We start from the raw sequence: 19,542 nt of genomic DNA, 5'->3' as shown, positions 1-19,542 counted from the left end.
CTCAAAGGCAGTGCCCCTGTGTTATTTTTTCTTTTATCCCCAGAATCTAGAAGAATACCTGGCACATAGTAGGCATCCAATAAGTGTTTGTCACACTGATCTTAACTAAGTAACTAGGGAAATATTCTTAGGGTTTTTTTTAAACTATTATATCTAAAGATGAATATATCAAATATTGGTCATTTTTAAAATTTAGAAAATGAGAAAACAAATTAAATGTCTATATATTATTATGCACTCACATGCTTTAAAATCTATTTACCTTTACAGCACTTATAGCTGTATCAAGTGTTGAAACCTCATGGTCTTTGTGGGTGCCAAACATCTTGTCAACGGCAGAAATTGGGCTTTTACAAGTGTAGCAATATGTGTCAATCTGGGACTTTTTCAGTTCCTTCTGGTCCTTCTCGATTACCAACTCTGACAATAACTGGTCTTGTTCTGTCATCTCTCTGCCCAACTCTCTCTGTTCAGCAGACATACTTTGTTCCACCTCACTCACAAATTCATTTTCACTGACATGTTCAAACGATTCCTTTCCTTGAGATAACACATCTTCAGGGGTGGATTCTGAATACAGGTCTTCTGATAAAGTATCTTGAGTAACCACCTCATAATTCAGGGATTCAGCAAATTCATACTCATCCTGAACAGGGCTATTGCGGAGCATGTCTTCTCTTGGCTCAGGTGGGACTATTACTGGAGGTTCTTCTTGCAGTGTTTCTTGAACACAAGTTGCACCAGATGCAAATTCTTCCTCTGGGAAGGACACTTGTACTGGGACATTCAGACTGACCTCTAGATTTGCATTTGCTGCTTCATTACTCTGACCACTAGTTTCATCTACTCTCTCTAGGACGTGATGGGTGTCTTCAAAGGGAATAGCATAGCTTATTTTCTGGGTAACCATCCTGACTTCCTCGGTGATGGGAGCTTTCCTCTGCATAGATACATTGTCAAGGGTCTCCATGTGGCCTACTGATTCTCTCTCCCTGTACGCAGCTTTCTGATCCTCTTCTAGACTCTTCTTCCCCAAAGTCATTCCAAACCTCTCCCAAATTTCCCCTTCTGCAATTATTGGTTGCTGTGAATCATCCTTACCAACTGGTTTTTCTTCTAGACCTTGGCTTTGGTCCTTTTCAGTTACAGATATATCATGGAGGATGTCATCTCTGAGTACGTACTTCTCAAAATATATTCCTGTTTCATCATCAGTGTCAGAACTTCTGCTTGGGAATGATGCCTCAGAATTCACACTGTCACCTTCAGAAGCTGTCTCCCCTTCTTTCTTTTCCTCTCCAACTGCTTCTTCATACAGATCTTTGTATAAAAATGAAAGTGCAGGTGGCTCCTCCAGAAGTTCAGGATTAATGGCTTTAGCAGTGGTAGGAAATATCTGAGTTCGTGACAAAACTCCTTCTGCATCAAATAGAGGCATCCCAGGTGACTTGGAGTCTGTATCTCTGTTTATGGTCTTTGGAGCATCTCTGTCAGCTGATGTTTGAATAACCAGAGACTTTTGGGTCTCTGGGTCAGATAATTTGTTGTAGTCCTTTTCTAGTCCATAAAAACTTTCATCTAATTTCACCAAGTCATATTCATGATCTAGGGCACTTTCCTCTGAACGTTCTGGGAAAGAGGCAGTTTCTTCTGGAACTTCCTTTGACAGTTCTGCTTCAACATTTAATTTCCATGGAGCTTTCTGTTTCTCTGGGTCTGGGGAGATGTTATAATCAATCAATGTATACTTTTCAAAATAATCCTCTTCACTGGGAATTGTGGGCTGATTAAAGGCTAAATTACTAGTCTCTAAATCTGTGGCTATCTCCTCTTTTGTTGTATGAGTTTCCTTTTGTTTGTTTTCTTTCAATGGTGTAACTTTTTTATCAGAATCTTCTAACATGCTCTTCAATGTTTTATGGAAATCAACCACCTCACTCTTGTCATGGAGGGATATAGGTTTAAATGAGGACTTCTCTTCCAAATATTCTAACTTATCTTGCATTTGTTCACTTTCTTCCTGATCAACTGAAGAAATAAATGCAGGAGCATGAATATTCAATATCTCACAACCTTCAGAAATGATACTGAAGGCACTCTTTTGATCTTCTGAAAGCCCAGCTGGCTTGCTAGTCATTGTAAACTTTTCATCTTTTACATATGTGTCTTCAGGCTCCTTGGAAACCATCTTATCAGTGCTGATTGTTGATGCATTAGTTATAAATTGAGCATAGTTGCTGCTTGCTGGAGAGTGTGGTTCATTTACATGGGCATCTTCCACAGCCTCCAAGTGGTGCTTTGAAACAAGAACAGATTGTTCAGACATTTCAGATGTTTGATCTTTAGATGTTTGAGTAGTATGGACTGTATGCCTATCTGGAGTCAGTTCTGACCATGGTATTTCTTGTTTTTTCACTGTACTAATTTCTGGAGACACTCCTGAAACAAGTGTTTGTGGTTTCACAGATGACAGCAAGTACAGTGGTGTTTCTAAGCTCTTTGTTTCACTAAAAGGCCGATCTAAAGTCTTTTGAGAGTCTTCAGATGGAGATCCTTTTTTCACACTTTCTTTTGTGGTATCTACTGAAGAATCTTGTGGCATATCTGACACTGTGACCTGTCCCTTTTCTTCATTGTGTCTCACCACATCCCTGCTTGACTTTTCCAATGCCAGATTCTCTTCCTTGGGTAAAGAGTGATCATCTGTTTCATCACAAGGAAGCTCCACTGGAAGGAAAGTCTTGGTCTTCTCCACTGAAACTTTACGTTCTTCTAATGGATGTGATTGGGTTCCTACTGCCTTTATTTCCCTTATTTCTGGGTAAGCCTCTGGGAGCATGCCTTCTGATTTTTCAGTAACTGCTGTAGTCTTAACTAATGAAAATGGTCGAGTTTCACCCAAAGAAAGACTAAAAGAGATACCTGATTCTTCAGGCACATGCCCGGCTATATTCACAGAATGAGGCTGAATTTCCTGCTGTTTCTTTCCTTCCAAAAGTACATGTGACTGCTTTTCTTTTTCTTCTTCTTTCTCCTCCTCAGTAATCTTGTATCTTTCTTTGTGGTCTTCATTTTGAAGCACAGCAGGAGCTTTTGATTCTTCCAATTGAACAGGGCTAGATCCACGTGTAACGTGAGCCTTCTCTATTTCATTATTATCTCTAAGCTCTAATGGGGCTACAGTTTCTCGTTTTTCTGCCAGCATCTTCTTTTCTGCCAAGGTATGTGATCTGGTTTCCAAGTTATCTTTCTCCTCAGTTGGGCTAACAGACCTGAGTTTTATTTCCTCTTCAGACATTTTCAAAGAAGTAGGTCTTGGTATTTCTTTCTTTAGTCTGTCTTCACCAAGATCAATTAAACTGCCTTTAGATTCTTCTACTGGCAAAATTATTGGCTCTGGCCTCTCTGATGCCTTCATGATATTTTGACTTGCAAAGCTAGATGAAGCTGATTTTGGCTGTTGTGGCACCTTGTCTACTGCATCAAATGAAGAGAGTGATTTTTCTTTTTGATCACTTCTTGGCTCTTTCTTAAAAATAGAAATATTCCACTTAGATGGAGGGGAGATTTCTGGCTTCTGGGCTCTCTTACTATCAGTGACATGAAGAGGAACAGCATTTTTGGCTTCTTCCGTAATGGATTTCTCAGCCATCGGAGAATAAGATGGAATTCCAAGATGTCCCTCACCATCAGTGGAAGTAACTACTGAGTTTAGGTCCATTTCCTCTGGGTAGTCTAGGACTTCTTCCTTCCCATAAGATTTAACTAAAGTACCCCTGGATTCTTCAGCAGTTTTAGGTTTGGCCTCTGGTACTAGCTGATCAGCTGGTTTCACAGTTGCATGAACGTCAGCTGGAACTGTATCTCTTGGCTTGATCACAGTCACTGCTTTTTCTACAGGTGGACTTGGCTGAGCTTCCACATCTTCTTTTTCAGCAACTTTGTTATCTGGAGTGCTTGATCGAGAAAACAAACTGGACACCCACGATGTGAAAGCTGAAATTCCCTTCTTTCCCTTTTCCTCAGAAAGGCCTGGCTCCCCTGCCTTCTGCTGCTTGGGCAGCTTTTGTGTCACCTCAGGTGACTCTGGGGGTTGAGCAGCTTCATCTTGGGTTGAGGAGAGGGGTTTTATTTGTGTGGGCACCTGAACTTCAGCTGCTGGTTTCCCTCCCTCATTAGCATCATCTACAACCTTGGACTGAACCACTTTTGGTTCTTCTAATGGCTTCTCCACAGATAAAGGAGATGGACTCCTGTGTGCCTCTTTTTCATTGCCCAATGCAGGTTCTGCACCTTCTGCCAGGAAATGGGCTGCTTTGGCAAGAGAGGGAATCGTTTCTGATTTGACCTGTTCCATTGATGGACCAGACACTGGTTTCTGGAGGATTCTTTCAGGTGGCTGTTTCATTTCTTCCAGGCTGTCTTCTTTGCAAGGCCTGGAAAATTCTGTGTTTGCTTTCTCTGATAAAATTTCATTCCCCACAGAAGAAAGGATCTGCTTCCCCTCTGCTTCATTCCCCTCCACATTTCCGGCTGGAACTAAAGATTTTGCTGTGGGGGCCAGCTTTATGTCTTCAGAAGAATACGTTTTAGTTGATAAGGTCTCTACATTATCACTGGAGCTATTGAGAGTAGACACTGGTTCTTCCAACGATAAAGGAGAGTCTTTCGCAGAATGTGGCAGAACGTGCTTTCTGATTTCAGTTGCATGGCCTTTATCCAAAAGAGCAGCCTTGAGCTGCTCTGTCACCAGATCACTGCTGCCAGAGGAACCCAGCTCTGCAGGTCCTTGGGCTATTTCTTCATGATGACTTACCAAATCTCTTTCTGGCTTTTTTAGCATCCAGTTTTCATCCTCTGGAGAAATAAGGTCCTTTTTCATGTGTGTTTCTTTAATATCTGTAGGCTCAGTTGTCATAAATGATTTTGATTCTTCCAATGGCAAATTTTCATTCTTAAATGAAAATTGTTTCATACTCAGATCTTGTTTATCTGCAAAAGACCTGGCTACATCAGGTAATTTAACAGCTTGATCTGAATGAAGTGTTTTTTCAGGCTTCTCTTGTTCCACAAGGAGGTCAGAAGAAGTGATCTCTGATGGTTCTGTTGTGCTCTGGGGTACATGAAGTGATTTTGGTTGGTCAGTTTCTTCATTTGGTTTAGTTACAGTATCTCCTGTCACTTGTGCCTTCAAATTTCCTGTTGGCAGTAATGGGCTTATTTCTTCTTGTTTTTCCCCCTTTTTAAAGTCAGCTGAGTGGCTCAACTCCTCTGATAGTCCTTTTAAAGAAAAAGTATATGACTGAAGTTCTTCTGGGTTGTCTCCTTCAACTAGAGAGGAAAATAATTCTTTTGACCCTAAGCTGACTACCTTAGGAGAGAAAGATTTAACTTCTTGAATGTGAGGTTCTTTACTAAGGCATGATGGAACCTCTAAAATTTCAGGCACTGTAGTTGTCACGTGAAGTTCCCTGTTTTCTTCTTCACCTTCTCCTCTGCTCCTAAGCTCAGCTAGGCCCTTTTCTAAGACAGAATCCACTGTTTCAGTTATGGAAGGTTTTATTTGTTTTGTATCTACAGATCCCCTTTCCCTACCACTAGTGAATTCTGAGCCAGTATTTGGTAATTCTAATACTTGATGTAGCTTGTCTTCCTTCTCAGTTTCCAAAGAGAGAACTGTCAGAGCAAGATCTTGTTTTTCTGATAGGAAATCTTCTTGAACTATGGAAGATGTCTCTCTTGCCTGTTTGTTCTTATCATCACTGAGGGTTGGTAATGCTGGAACTAAAGCTTCTGATGCTAAATGTTCCAGCTCAGGAGAAGAACTTGCCATGTCCTCATTTTTGCCTTTTGGAACTATACATTTGGGTTCAGGTGACACGTTCTCTGAGGAAGTAAGTTCAGTTTCTCTTTTCTTTATCTCACCACCTAGGTTGAGTGAAAGCACGTGTTCAGGTCTTGACACCTCTGAGGGAGACACAGACCTTTTTTCCTGTGATAAATCCAAACATTCAGAGTCGAGGACTGTAGAAAATGAAAGACCTTGTTCATTTTCCACCCTTGCTTCCTTAGATACATCTGAGTGCTGAGAAGACACTGTTTTGGTTATTGGCAACTCAGGTTTAACTTCTTCAGCTTCTACCTTTGACAAAGTAGAATGCTCTGACATGGAACATATGTTTTGAGGTAAATCAAATTTAATTTCTTTCTCTACTTCTGACCAAGCCAGACGTTTGGAGGCAGCAGTTTCAGTGGGAGAAGAACTAGCTTTAATTGCTATCTTTCCTTCTTCTTTAAGAAGTGAATCCTCATCTGTGGATATTACCAGTGGTGGCAAGCCACTTCCTAATTCACTCTTTCCTACTTTTGCTAAGACTGGATGTTCAGTAGGGGTGGTAAGAGATAAGTCTGTTGGGATTTCTTCTTTTGATAATTTGGGTAAGCTTGAATCATGCTTAGTTACAGATGTTGTGGTTATTGAAGAACTGAGTTCAATTTCTTTCTTTATTTCTTCTGACAAAGCTGGAAATTCTGTTATGGGGGGTCCATGCTTAACTTCCTTTTCCACTCCTGGTGAAGCTGAATGTAGTACACTAGGTGTACCAGTTATTTTAGAATCATGTTTCACTTCCATTTTCACTGCTGACAAAATCTCAGGTCCAGATAAAAGTGTTTCTTTTAAAGCCGAATATGGTTTTATTACTTCAGCCTCATTCTCTGACATTCTCTGCTCTAGTTCAGATGCCACAGTTGGAGCTAAGTTGGGTTTGACAGTCTTCTTTGGCTCATCTACCAAGTCAAACAGAACTGAATATTTCATCCCAGACTCTAGAACATTTGGAGGCCAAGGCTCCATTTCTTGATCCCGTGATACATGTGCTGTAGCTTCTTGAGAATCCGGCACAATTTCTTCCTTACTTTTAATGTTTAATAAAGCCATCTGTTCATTGGCAGCTTTTAGAGTGAGTGATGCTTTGGGTTCTTGTTCTTTCTTAATTGTGTGATCTGAATCAGGTGAAACTGAACACTGAGATGCAGGCAAAAGTGGTTTGATTTCTTCCTTTCTCACAGATGATTGTTCAGGTGAAGAAACAGGTGTTGCAGCTACTGATGAACTAGTCTTAATTTCCCCTTTCTCTGATTCACTGTTTAAATATGACAGAATCAAGTCTTCAGACTCAGGTTCTACATATTCTCGAGTTCTCTGCTTCTGTGACAAAATGAGATATTCAGATACAGATGTTGAGATTGTTTGAGCGTCTGGCTTAATTTCTGCTTTCTCTGATTCATTTGTTGAAGGTAGCCAACTCAAATCTTCAGGTGAAGACATCAAAGGAGAAGGTTCAGCTTTCTGCTCCTGTGATGAACTTAGATACTCAGGTACAGGTGTAGAAGCTGTTAATGGAATTTCTTCCTCATCTGCTTCTGAGAAGCCGGAATATCCTGAAGCAGACATTGCAGTTAACAATGAATCAGGCTCAATTTCATTTTTGTTTGTTTCTTGGATCCTGTATGGTGGGATTGAAGCTTGTGATGCTGAGTCTGGAGAAAAAAGTTCAGCTTCTTCAGTGTCTTCATCTGACAAAATAGTGTGTTCAGATGGTGATGTTAAACATATTGGAGAGTCACACTCAAATTCTCTTTTCTCTGTTTCCTGAGTTGCATAGGGTGGAAATGAGAATTCTGACACAAAAGCAGAGTCTGGAGAAAAAGGTCCAATGTCTTCTTGCTCTTCTTCTGAGAAATTCATGGGTGAGGAGGCGCCTTCTAGATTTAAAGGGGATCTACAGACAATTTCTTCCTCCTGTGATTCTGGTGTTGCATATGGTGGTACTGAAAATTCAGAAGCAGTGATGGAAGAGGGTGTGTACCGCTCCATTTCTACTGTGTCTTCTTCTGACAGGACCACATGTTCAGATGGGGTGGCTGAAAGTGGTGGGGCCTGGCATTCAGAAGTCACCTCAGCTGGGTATGGTGGGAGAGAGTGTTCAGATACAGGGGCCACTTCTGGGAAATACAATCCAGTGTCTTCCTTCTCTTCTTCTGACAGAATCTTGTGCTCAGAAACGCCTTTTGATTTTAATGCAGAGACATCATCAATTAGTTTCGTTGGTGATTCCTGGGTTACATTTGGTGGAACTCCATATTGGGAGGTCAGTGTTGATTCTGGTGTGAAATTCTCATTCCCTAGGTTCTCTTCTTCTGACAGGACCGCGTGTTCAGATGGGGTGGCTGGAAGTGGTGGGGCCTGGCATTCAGAAGTCACCTCAGCTGGGTATGGTGGGAGAGAGTATTCAGATACAGGGGCCACTTCTAGGAAATACAATCCAGTGTCTTCCTTCTCTTCTTCTGACAGAATCTTGTGCTCAGAAATGCCTTTTGATTTTAATGCAGAGACGTCATCAGTTAGTTTCGTTGGAGATTCCTGGGTTACATTTGGTGGAACTGTGTATTGGGAGGTCAGTGTTGATGCTGGTGTGAAATTCTCATTCCCTAGGTCCTCTTCTTCTGACAGGACCGCGTGTTCAGATGGGGTGGCTGGAAGTGGTGGGGCCTGGCATTCAGAAGTCACCTCAGCTGGGTATGGTGGGAGAGAGTGTTCAGATACAGGGGCCTCACCTGGGGAATATGGTCCAGTGTCTTCCTTCTCTTCTTCTGGCAGAATCATGGGCTCAGAAACAATTTCTGATTTTACTGGGGTCTTATGGTCAGTTTTCTTCAGTGACTCTTTTGTTGCCTGTGATGAAATTGAAAATTCAGCAGCAGATGTGGAATCCAGTGTGTCACGCCCACTTTCTGAGGCCTCTTCTCCGGATAGGACCGTGTGTTCCGATGTAACTGTTGAAAACAGGGGGGACTGGCATTCAGGAGTCATCTCAGTTGTGGATGGTGAGAAAGAGTGTTCAGATACAGAGGCTGAAGCTGGGGAATAAGGCTCAAGTTCATCATTCTCTTCAGATAAAACTGCATGTTCAGATAGAGCTTTTACATTGGATGGAGAAACTGACTCAACCTCCTGCTTCTCTAGTTCATAGTTCAAATCCTGTGGAACTGAATACTCTGATACAAAAGCAGAATCAGTAGAGACAGACTCATTTTCCTCCCTTTCTTCTTCAGACAAAGCAACATGTTCAGGGTTTGATGTTGTCAGTAATGGTAGAATGGTCTCCTCTTCCTGCTCCACTTCAGGGGCCAAGCGTGGTAGGAAGGGCTCCTCAGAAGCTGATGGACTTTCTGGGTAATCAAGTTCTATGATCTCTTCTTCCACTAAATTAGAATCTTCAGGTTCAGGGGTAGCAGCCATTGGTAGAGATGTTTCTGTGTCTTCTTTCTCTGGTTCCTCTAACACTAGAGGTTCAGAAAGAGAAATGGATGGCTCTGGCACGTTTTCTTCCTTCTCTCCTTTGACACTGAGATGAGGAAGGGTCAGCTCTTCAGAGACTGGTTCTGCCCTTTCTAGTGAAGTCACATCCAGCTCTTCTCTCTCTGGGGCAAAATCTTCCTGGATAGATGCTGCCAGACCTGGTGTACCTGTTTCCAGAGAATCCTTCTCTGCCTCCAGTGAAATGGAATGGTCAGCAGAAAACACAGCTTCCTTCTTTACTTCATCCACTAAAGACGGTGAGACTGAAGAGTCATACTCTGCAGTTGTTGTCTCTTGTGTATTGGCCTCAGATTCTTCCTTTGCTGTTTCCAGGAACGCAGCTGCAGATGTATCTGGTGTTGAAGAGAAAGGCTCCATTTCTCGGGGTTTTGTTTCATCAGTTGGCGGTTGCGGCACTGACTGTGGAGGGCTGAGCTGTGTTTCTTGTTCCACTGTGTCATTACTTGTATAGGACGAAGGTGTGTGCTTGGCGGCAGATGCAGCCCTTAGAGGAGAATCAATGTAAGTTTTCTTTTGATCTTCATGACTGAAGAAGGAGGTCAGGGACTTTGATCCTTCAGAGAGTGCACCTCTCCAGGGTGATGCAAGCTCTTTTACTTTATCAACTTCTATGCTTTTGACTACTAATTTGCCTGTTTTGGAAACTACATTAGAATCACGATTGCCCACATCTGGCTCTAGACTAATGGATGCATCTTTCCCCTTCCTATAATGTATTTCTTTGATAACATAACCCTTTGGCAATGTCCCATAAAATTGTAGAGGAATTAATTCTTCTTTAACCGAATTAAACATCTTGATTTTATATTGTACTGTTCCTATGTATACGGGCCTTAACACTAATGGCTTGTACTCTTTGTATATTGCCCCCGTAATAGGAGCTGTATTTGAGGCGGTCTTCTTTTTTCTCATTGTTTCATAAATGCCAGTAGATGACTTTTCTTTTTGGGTGTTTAGCACCTTGCTTTCTGAAATTAAAGGATTACTTTTTTTGTTTGCTGGGATATCTTGGGAGTCAAAAGAGCCTCTTTTCTTGTTGCCTTTCCGACGTAACAATGGAGAGCCATGCTTTGACTTAGGCTTTCTTTTCCGAACCCTTTTAACTCCATCCACAATAAAGGAAACACTCCCTGGAGGGGAATTCACGGTTGACCCTTCCAGACTACACACACCAGAAGTCTGACTTTCTTCCGAGGCCCAAGGAGTGGAAGACCTACTTGAATTGGTCTCCCAGGTTATTCCACTATCTTCACGTTGAACTGTTACCATGGAAAAGGAGGGGTCAGATATGATACACTTCTGCTTGGTCTTGCCCTCTTCATCCTGGTCTGATAACCTGTAGTAAATAACAACACGATTAATAAGTATATGGGTATGAATAATAAAAACATTATATTAATTACATATTATAACAATAAGTAAATATCCTATTTTTACAAGGTAAAGGATTAACATGACATTAAAATATACAGATAAATTGGGCCATCCATATCAAAAATAGGGAACTATACAAAATAAAGTTTAAAAATTGAAGTTAGGATACCAAATACAGTAACACACCCCAGGCTGGAATGAATCAATATCCTGAAAAGTTAATAAAAAGGGCTGAAGTTCATAATCTTTCCCTATCAGGCTTGCCCCCCAGACCCCCATGGCTCACCCAGTCACTCAGGGCCACTGTCTAGTCACTAGGACCTTCCTAATGGCTCTTGTACCTGTGCCATCTCTGTAACTACTATCACCATCCTGACCTACCTTTTTATCACATCGCCCTAGATCATTTCATTAGCTTCTTAACAGGTTAGCTGGTATCATGTTTACCTCCTATTCTCTCCCACCCTCAATCCATCCTGCTTATCTTTCCAGATCAGCTTTACTAAAAAATTTTATCATGCCACCTCCTGCTCAAAAATGTCAGGAAATTCCTCATACCTGTAGAAAAATAAGTTCAAAATACGTAACTCTCTGATCCCTAGCTGATCTTATTTCCAAGTACCACTTCTACTCTACCCTCACATGGTACATTTCTAATTTAACTACATAATTCACTGTCTAGTCAACATATCATGGGAACTCTGTGCCAGGGCCATGAAGGAAAAATAATGAATACAGAGATTTCACAAAAAACATCAGCCTGCTGTGTCTGTAGTTTCCTCATCTGTAAACCAGGGATCATAATAGAACCTACCTCCTGGGGTTGCTGTGAGGATTAAATTAGTTAACACACATGAAGTGCTTAGAAAAGGTGCCTGGCATGTGGTCAGCTCACCATAAACATTATCTGTAATCAGGCCTTCTGTATGATCATTGAACTAGAGATCAAAGGAGCCTGTGCATGGTCATTTTCAACTGCTAGAGGGGTTTGGAAAGGTGGTCTCCTTGGACTGCTCTCATATCCCCTCAAGCAATGGCTGGCTTTGGCTGTCCCTTTCAATTGCCATTGGGCCTCTGTCTCAGACGCCAAGCATTCTTCTCCAGAATTTCCTTACACTTTCTCCTCCCCTGCACTCATGCTGTTCCTCCATTTACAGTTCTTATCCCCCACCTTAATCTACTCTTTCTTTATTTTTAAATTCTATGTACTCTTCAAGGCTTGTTTAAAAACCTCCACTGTTACCATTCCTGACCAATTCAGCAGTCATATTTGCTATGAAGTTTAAGATTGAGGTAAGTACAACACTGGCTTATATACTTTTCTACAATATTAAAAATAAAAACAAAAAACTCTCTGCTAAAAAACCACTAAGCGTAAGTATTAAATTAAGGTACTTTTTAAAAAAAACATACATAGTTAGAAGTTAGCTTCCTTACCAATAGTTTATTTTATTTATTTATTTATTTATTTATTTATTTATTTAGTCATCAGTCACTGATTATATTAGTGGCTCTTAATTCTGGACATACATTTTAGAATCACCTATAGGGAATTTTTTTTAAAATACTGATGCCACCCTCTACCCTTTTTCACAGACTCTGGTTTAATTGTACTAGGGTAGGAAGTTTTAAAAGTTTCCAGGTGACTCCAATATGCAACCAGACTTGGAAATCACTGGCCTAGACAATCCTAGCTATGAAACTTAACTAGTACATGCCTTTCTTGCTTACTCTGAACACTTCTTAGTTTAATAGGTTAGGCTGAGAGCCAAGACCATAAATCCTTGAAGGTACATGCTACTCCCCTTTCTTAAACTTCAGAGTTTCCCCAGCAGTTGGCTATAGAGGGGTTATGGACGGCTGAGATCCTGATCTCTTCAGCTCTCTCCCACAGCCAGGTGGAGCCCGGGGCAGCCAGAAGCCCTGGGCCACTGGTCTTCCGTAGCAAGCAGCCTCATCCATTCACCCAGTGTGCTATAAACAATTTCACTTTCTGTACAGGCAGTGAGTGAAAAGGGCTGGAAAGCAGTGGGAAGAACTAGTTTCTCCATTTTCCTGGTAACTCTGCTCTCATTTATTTGCTTTGGTATTCAACTACTAAACTTAGCAATTAATACGCTATCTTGGTTCTCAACTGAATCTTACTTTTAAATATTTTTTTCAGGCTCTTTTACATATCTACTTAAACATTCCTCAGATTTTTCAATTCCTTCTACCCCTCCTCCCTTCTGTTCCCTTAACAGAAGCAGGATGAAATTAAAAATTAAGGTTATGACATGCAATTGGGAAGTAAGCATTTTGAATGCCCATGATTGTAGTAGTCTTACAAAAACAATTATAAATTTAATTTAGAGTTAATTATTGATTGTAAATTCAATGTACTCAACCAGAGAAGTTTTCATTACTAGCTACAATGAGTTCATGAGTTCTTAGCAGAATACCCAAATGGTGGTCATAAAAAGATAGAAGTCTACTGAGATGGGTTCACTCAATCATTTACTTATTTACTAATTCATTTATGTCTTCATTTAGTAAACTTTTATTGAGTTTAAATACTACAAATACAAAGACAGAATCTTCTGTTAAGAAAATCAGATTTAACATGGAGACAGAACTGAACATTTTAGTACAGTGTGACAAGTTCGACTACAGAAGAGAGGCAAGATCCAGCGAGAACATAAAGAAGGGAGGAATTTACAGAGGAAAGATACTTGTTGGATTTTGAAGAAGAAATAAAAGTTTGCCAGATGGATGAGGAGTGGAGGTGGTGTGAGGATGAGACGGTCATTCCAGGAAAATGTCACAGGACATGCAAACCATAGATACGAATAAATTAGTCTCGCTCACTGAGAAACCCAAAGTATTTTGGGATGTCTGGATTACTGGAGAGGAGCAAAGGCACAGAAGAATAACAGAGCCAACATGAATCAGAGAATGACTACATTAGCATGTGTAAAGTCATAGTCCAAGTATTCAAATTACACTCAGTCTAAAGAAACCATTTCCTTTAACAGAAGGCCAACAGTCCCCACAGAGTTCAGAAGTGTGTTTCTTACTCAGGAACACAAGTGTTCTCATCGATGCAAAGATGTATACATCAGCTTTCCATGATTAATGGATATTGGCTATGAACATCATCTTATTCATTCTCTGAGTCTCACAAAGCAACCTTCTGATTATTACTTGGCTTCCCAAGTAGATTTATCTGTAAGAGTGAGGAGAGACACCACTTGATGACCTGGGTAGCTCACTTTCTTCCTCCTTTCCGAGTTGGGCAAGGAGAAATTGCAGCAGGTCTGAGTTAGAATCAGGAAAGAATAGACTGATACCAGAGCTGAGTGCCAAAGCCTCCTCCTTCCTTTTGAGGACACCCTTTATCTCATCTCCTATTCCCATTTGCTTAGAGATATTTTTAACAAGGAATGAATGTTAAATTTTATTATACAATTTTTATACAACCATGGAGATGACCATATCCATTATTCTGTTGATGTGGTGAATGACAATGATTGATTTCCAGATGTCAAGCCAACTCTGAACTCCTGAAATGACCTCAATATGGCTGTGATGTATTATATTTTTTATATTAAAAAGCTGGGCTTTGTTTAGGAATTTTGCTCCTGTGTTCATGAATAATTGGGCTGTAATCTCCTTTCTTACAGTGGGATTGTTGGGTTTTTGTATCAAGATTGTGCTGCCTCAAAGAACAAACTGGGAAGTGTTCTCTCCTTTACTAGTCTCTGGAAGAGTTTGTGGAAGATTGTATTCTCCCTTGTTTGATAGACTTTATTGGTGAAGTCATGTGGACCTGTAGTTTTCTCTGTAGTAAGATTTAAATTAGCCATTTATTTAATAGTTACGACTACTTGGAATTTCTAATTCTTTTTGTGACAGTTTTGGTATGTTGTATTTTTCTAAGAATTGACATATTTAACCTAAATTCTAAAAAGTCATTGGATTAACTTGTTTATACTATCTTTTCAGGATGTTTTAAGTTGTTTTAAGATCTAAAATTGTGTCCATTGTTTCATTTCTGATATTGGTTATTTGTGTCTTCTCCTTTTTTTGTCTTTATAAAAATTGCCAGAGGTTATCATTTGGTGATCTTTTCAAATAACCTTTGGCTTTATTGATGTTTCCTATCTGATACACGCTTTTTATTATTTCCTTTTCAACTTTGACTTTAATTAGCAAGTATTTTCCTACCTAATGAGATACAGTCTTACCTCATTATTTCTACCTTTCTCCTTTTCTAATATTAACTTAATTCTAGGTATTTCTCTTTAAGCAAAGATTTTGATGGTATAGTAAAAGTTGGTATATAGTATTTTCATTATTATTATCATTCATCTCAAAATATTTCCTTCCAGTTTTATTGAAATATAACTAACATACAGCACTGTATAAGCTTAAGGTGTGCATATGGTCTGACTTACATACATCATGAAATGATTACCACAATAGGTTTAATGAACATCCATTATTTCATACAGATAAAAATAAAAGGAAAAGAAAAAATTTTTTTCCTTGTGATGAGAACTCTTAGGATTTACTCTTCTAACAACTTTCATATATAACGTACAGCAGAATCAATTATATTTATCATGTTGTACACTACATCCCTAGCACTTATGTATCTTATAGCTGGGAGTTTGTACCTTTTGGCTAACTTCATCAAATTCCTCCACACTCTGCCTCTGGTAACAACAAATCTGGTCTCTTTTTTTTTAAGAGTTTGTTTGTTTGTTGTTGAAGTGTAACTGACCTACAACACTACATTAGTTCCTGGTGTATAATGTAGTGATTTAATATTTCTATACATTTTGCTACATTACATGTGATGATCTCCATAGTAACTCTGGTTACCATCTGTCACCATACAAAGATATTATATCATTATTGACTATATTCTCCACACTGAACACTTCATACCTGTGACTCATTTATTTTGCAGCTGGAAGCTTGTGTTTCTTAATCTCCCTTACCTATTTCTCTCTTCCCACCAACCCCCTCTCCTCTGGCAACCAATTCTTTGTTCTCTGTATCTGTAACTCTGTTTTTGTTTTGTTTGGTCATTTGTTTAATTTTTGGATTCCACATATAAGTAAAATTATACAGTATCAGTCTTTTCTCTGTCTGACTTATTTCATTTAGCATAATACCCTCTAAGTCCATTCACAGTGTCACAAATGGCAATATTTCATTCTTTTTATGGCTGAGTAGTATTCCATTATATATATATACACCATATCTTCTTTATCCATTCATCTATTAATAGGCACTTAGGTTACTTCCATATCCTGGCTATTGTAAACAATGCTATAATGAACATAGGGGTGCAGATATCTTTTCAAATTAGTGTTTCATTTTCTTCAGATAAATACACAGAAGTGAAATTGCTGGATCATGTAATAATTCTATTTTTAATTTTTTGAGGAACCTCCATACTGTTTTCCATAGTGGTTGCACCAATTTACATCCCCACCAACAGTGTACAAGTGTTCCCTTCCCTCCACATCCTTACCAATGCTTGTCATTTGTTGGCTTTTTGATACTAGCTATTCTGACAGGTGTGAGGTGATATGTCATTGTGGTTTTGATTTGCATTTCCCTGATGATGAGTGATGTTGAGCATCTTTCATGTGCCTGTTGGCCATCTGAATGTCTTCTTTGGAAAAAATGTCTATTCAGATACTCTGCCCACTTTTTAAGTAAGTTCTTCTGATGTTGAGTTGTGTGAGTTCTTTGTATAGTTTGAACATTAACCCCTTATTGGATATAGCATTAGCAGATATCTTCTCCCATTTCATTTTGTTGATAGTTTCCCTTGCTGTGTGTTTTAGTTTGATGTAGTCTCATTTGTCTATTTTTGCTTTTGTTTCTCTTGCCTGAGGAGATATATCCAAAAAATACTGCTAAGATTGATATCAAAGAGCATACTGCCTATGTTTTCTTCTAGAAGATTTGTGGTGTCACATAAGATTTATGGTTCTTTAATCCATTTTGAGTTTATTTTTTTATATGGTGTGAGAAAGTAGTCCAATTTTTTTTTTGCATTTTTGTCCAGTTTTCCCAACACCATTTATCGAAGAGGTTGTCTTTCCCAATTGTATATTTTTGCCTATTGTGTCATAGATTAATTGACCATAAAAGTGTTGGTTCATTTCTGAGCTCTCAATTGTGTTCCATTGATCTGTGTGTCTGTTTTTATGCCAGGACCATACTATTTTGATTACTGAAGCTTTGTAGTACAGCTTGAAATCAGTGCACATGATGCCTCCAGTTTTGTTATTATTTCTTAGGATTGCTTTGGCTATTCAGGGTCTTTTGTGCTTCCATACAAACTTCAGAATTATTTTTCCTAGTTCTGTGAAAAATGCCACTGGTATTTTCATAGGGATTGCATTCAATGTGTAGATTGCCTTGGGTAGTATGGTCATTTTAACAATATTAATTCTTCCAGTCAAGAACACAGCATATCTTTCCATCTGTTTGTGTTGTTTTCAATTTCTTTCATCAGTGTCTTAGAGTTTCTGAGTACAGGTCTTTCACCTCCTTAGTTAAGATTCATTTGTAGGTATTTTATTCTTTTGGATATGATTGTAAATGGGATTATTTCTTAATTTTCCTTTCTGATAGTTCATTGTTCATGTATAGAAAAGCAACAGATTTTTCTATATTAAATTTTTATCTTTAATAATATGTTGTGTCTGCTTGCTCTATCAGCTACTGAGAGGGATCTGTTAAAATTTCATATTATAATTATGAATTTGTCTTTCTTCATAGTTCTATTAATAATTGATTTATATATTTCAAAGCTATGTTATTTGGTATAAATAAATTTAGAATAAATATATTGTCCTGTAAATTTTAACTTTTAATCATAATGAAATGTCTCTTTTATCTGTAAGTAATTGTTTCTGCCTAAGTATACTTTGATACCAATAAAGCTTTGCTTTGATATTAATAAAGCAATACCACCTCGCCTTTGACTAGTGTTTGCATGTTATATCTTTTTGCATTTTTACTTTTAGGCTTTCTGTACCCTCATATTTTAGATGTATCTCTTAGAAGCAGCATAAAGATTTTTTTAAGTCAACTCTGACAATTTAAATGGAGCACATAGTCCATTTAAACTTAATATAATTACCAATACAACTACCATATATTTGGGGTTAAATCTTCCATCTTATTATGTGCTTTCTATTTGTACTACCTATTCTATGTTCATTTTTCTCTCCTTTCTTGATTTATTTTAGATTGAATATTTATTATTATTCTGTTTTCCCCCTCTACTAGCTTGGTATTTATATTCTCCTATTCTTTTTTTTAATTGAAGTATAGTCAGTTACAATGTGTCAATTTCTGGTGTACAGCACGTCTCAGTCATGCATATATATACATATATTCATTTTCATATTTTTTCATTAAAGGTTATTACAAGATATTGAATATAGTTCCCTGAGCTATACAGCACATATTTGGTTTTTGTCTATAGTAGTTAACATTTGCAAATCTCAAACTCCCAAATTTATCCCTTCCCACCCCCTCCCCAATAACCATAAGATTGTTTACTATGTCTGCGAGTCTGTCTCTTTTAGTGATTATCCTAGAGATTACAGCATGCATCCTTGAGTAATTAATGTCTAACATAAATTGGTATTTTTATCTCTTCCAAGACAACACAAGGACCATAAATCATTTTAATTTCAACTTACATGCTATTGTAATTGTATATTTTAATTCTATGAATGTTTTAAAATCCCATAGCCATAATTTTATTATAGTTTCAAACTGTCACAATTCATTTAGATTCATCTAGATATTGATTTTTTTTATTATTATTGTGCTTCATTCCCACCTCCAACCCCAACATTCCATCTGGAATCACTTTCCTTCTCCCTGAAAAATTTCTTTTAGTATTTCCTTTAGTGTAAGTTTTCTGGTGGCAAATTCACCCTACTTTTTTCTTAAAAAGTCTTTTATATATCCATTCTTAAATAATATTTTTTCAGAGTATGAAATTTTAGATTGGCAGGTATTTTCTCTCAACACAAAAAATATCATTCCACTGTTTTCTGTTGTCCATTGTTTCAGCTAAATCAGCTATTGGTGCAATGTTGCTTTTCTAAAGGTAATCTGGATTGTTTCCCACCAGCAACCTCAGCTGTCTTTAGGATATTGTTATTCTCTCTAGTTTTCAGAATTTTTACCCACATGTGCTTGGGAGTCTTAACCTCATTGGAATCTGTGTGGCTTCTTCAATCTACACATTGATGTCTTTCGTCATTTTTGAGAAATTCTCAGCCATACTCTGTTCAAATATTACTTCTGTCCATGGTCTCTCTTCTATTCTTCTGAGATTCTAAGTTTTCATGAATTAGAACTTTTCTTTGTGTCCTATCTGTGCTTCTTTTGGATATTTCTTCCAATCTATCATTTAGTACGCTAATCCTGTTTTCAACTATGACTAAACTGCTACTAAAATCATCAAATGTATTATTTTTGTTATTGTAGTTTTCACTTCTAGAATTTCCATTCTACTAATTGTTCCTAATTTCCTGGCAGAGTTCTCAGTCTTGCCTTTTATTCCCATGTCTCCCTCTCCCCACAAACAACTTACACATTACATAAGCACGACCCCCCTCCAGAAGCCCTTCCCCATAACAGTCCAGCTATGCCCTAATAAGTATGACTCTTTGTGGGATAAGGGCTTAAAGGATTTGTGTGCTCTGCTACTTCTCCATTTCTAAATTTTCCCCCTGATAAATCCTAGTTTATAT

General features: G+C 38.5%; 1 protein-coding gene across 2 annotated transcripts in view; it reads right to left on the bottom strand.

Moving 5' to 3' along the window:
- CMYA5 (cardiomyopathy associated 5) overlaps window positions 1-19,542 on the bottom strand; it is an 86,220-nt gene that overhangs the window by 44,493 nt on the left and 22,185 nt on the right. For both annotated transcript variants that reach the window (XR_004317962.1, XM_032475067.1), the window contains exon 2: window positions 263-10,721. Coding sequence is in view for 1 of the 2 variants with exons in the window: in XM_032475067.1 (XP_032330958.1) it covers window positions 263-10,721 (10,459 nt within the window). In the remaining variant the exon portion in view is untranslated. The remainder of the gene's footprint in view (window positions 1-262; window positions 10,722-19,542) is intronic.

Source organism: Camelus ferus, chromosome 3, assembly GCF_009834535.1.
Source record: "Camelus ferus isolate YT-003-E chromosome 3, BCGSAC_Cfer_1.0, whole genome shotgun sequence".
Lineage (NCBI taxonomy): Eukaryota > Metazoa > Chordata > Mammalia > Artiodactyla > Camelidae > Camelus > Camelus ferus.
The sequence above is the reverse complement of the archived record's forward strand: the minus strand, read 5'-3'. Positions and strand labels throughout refer to the sequence as shown.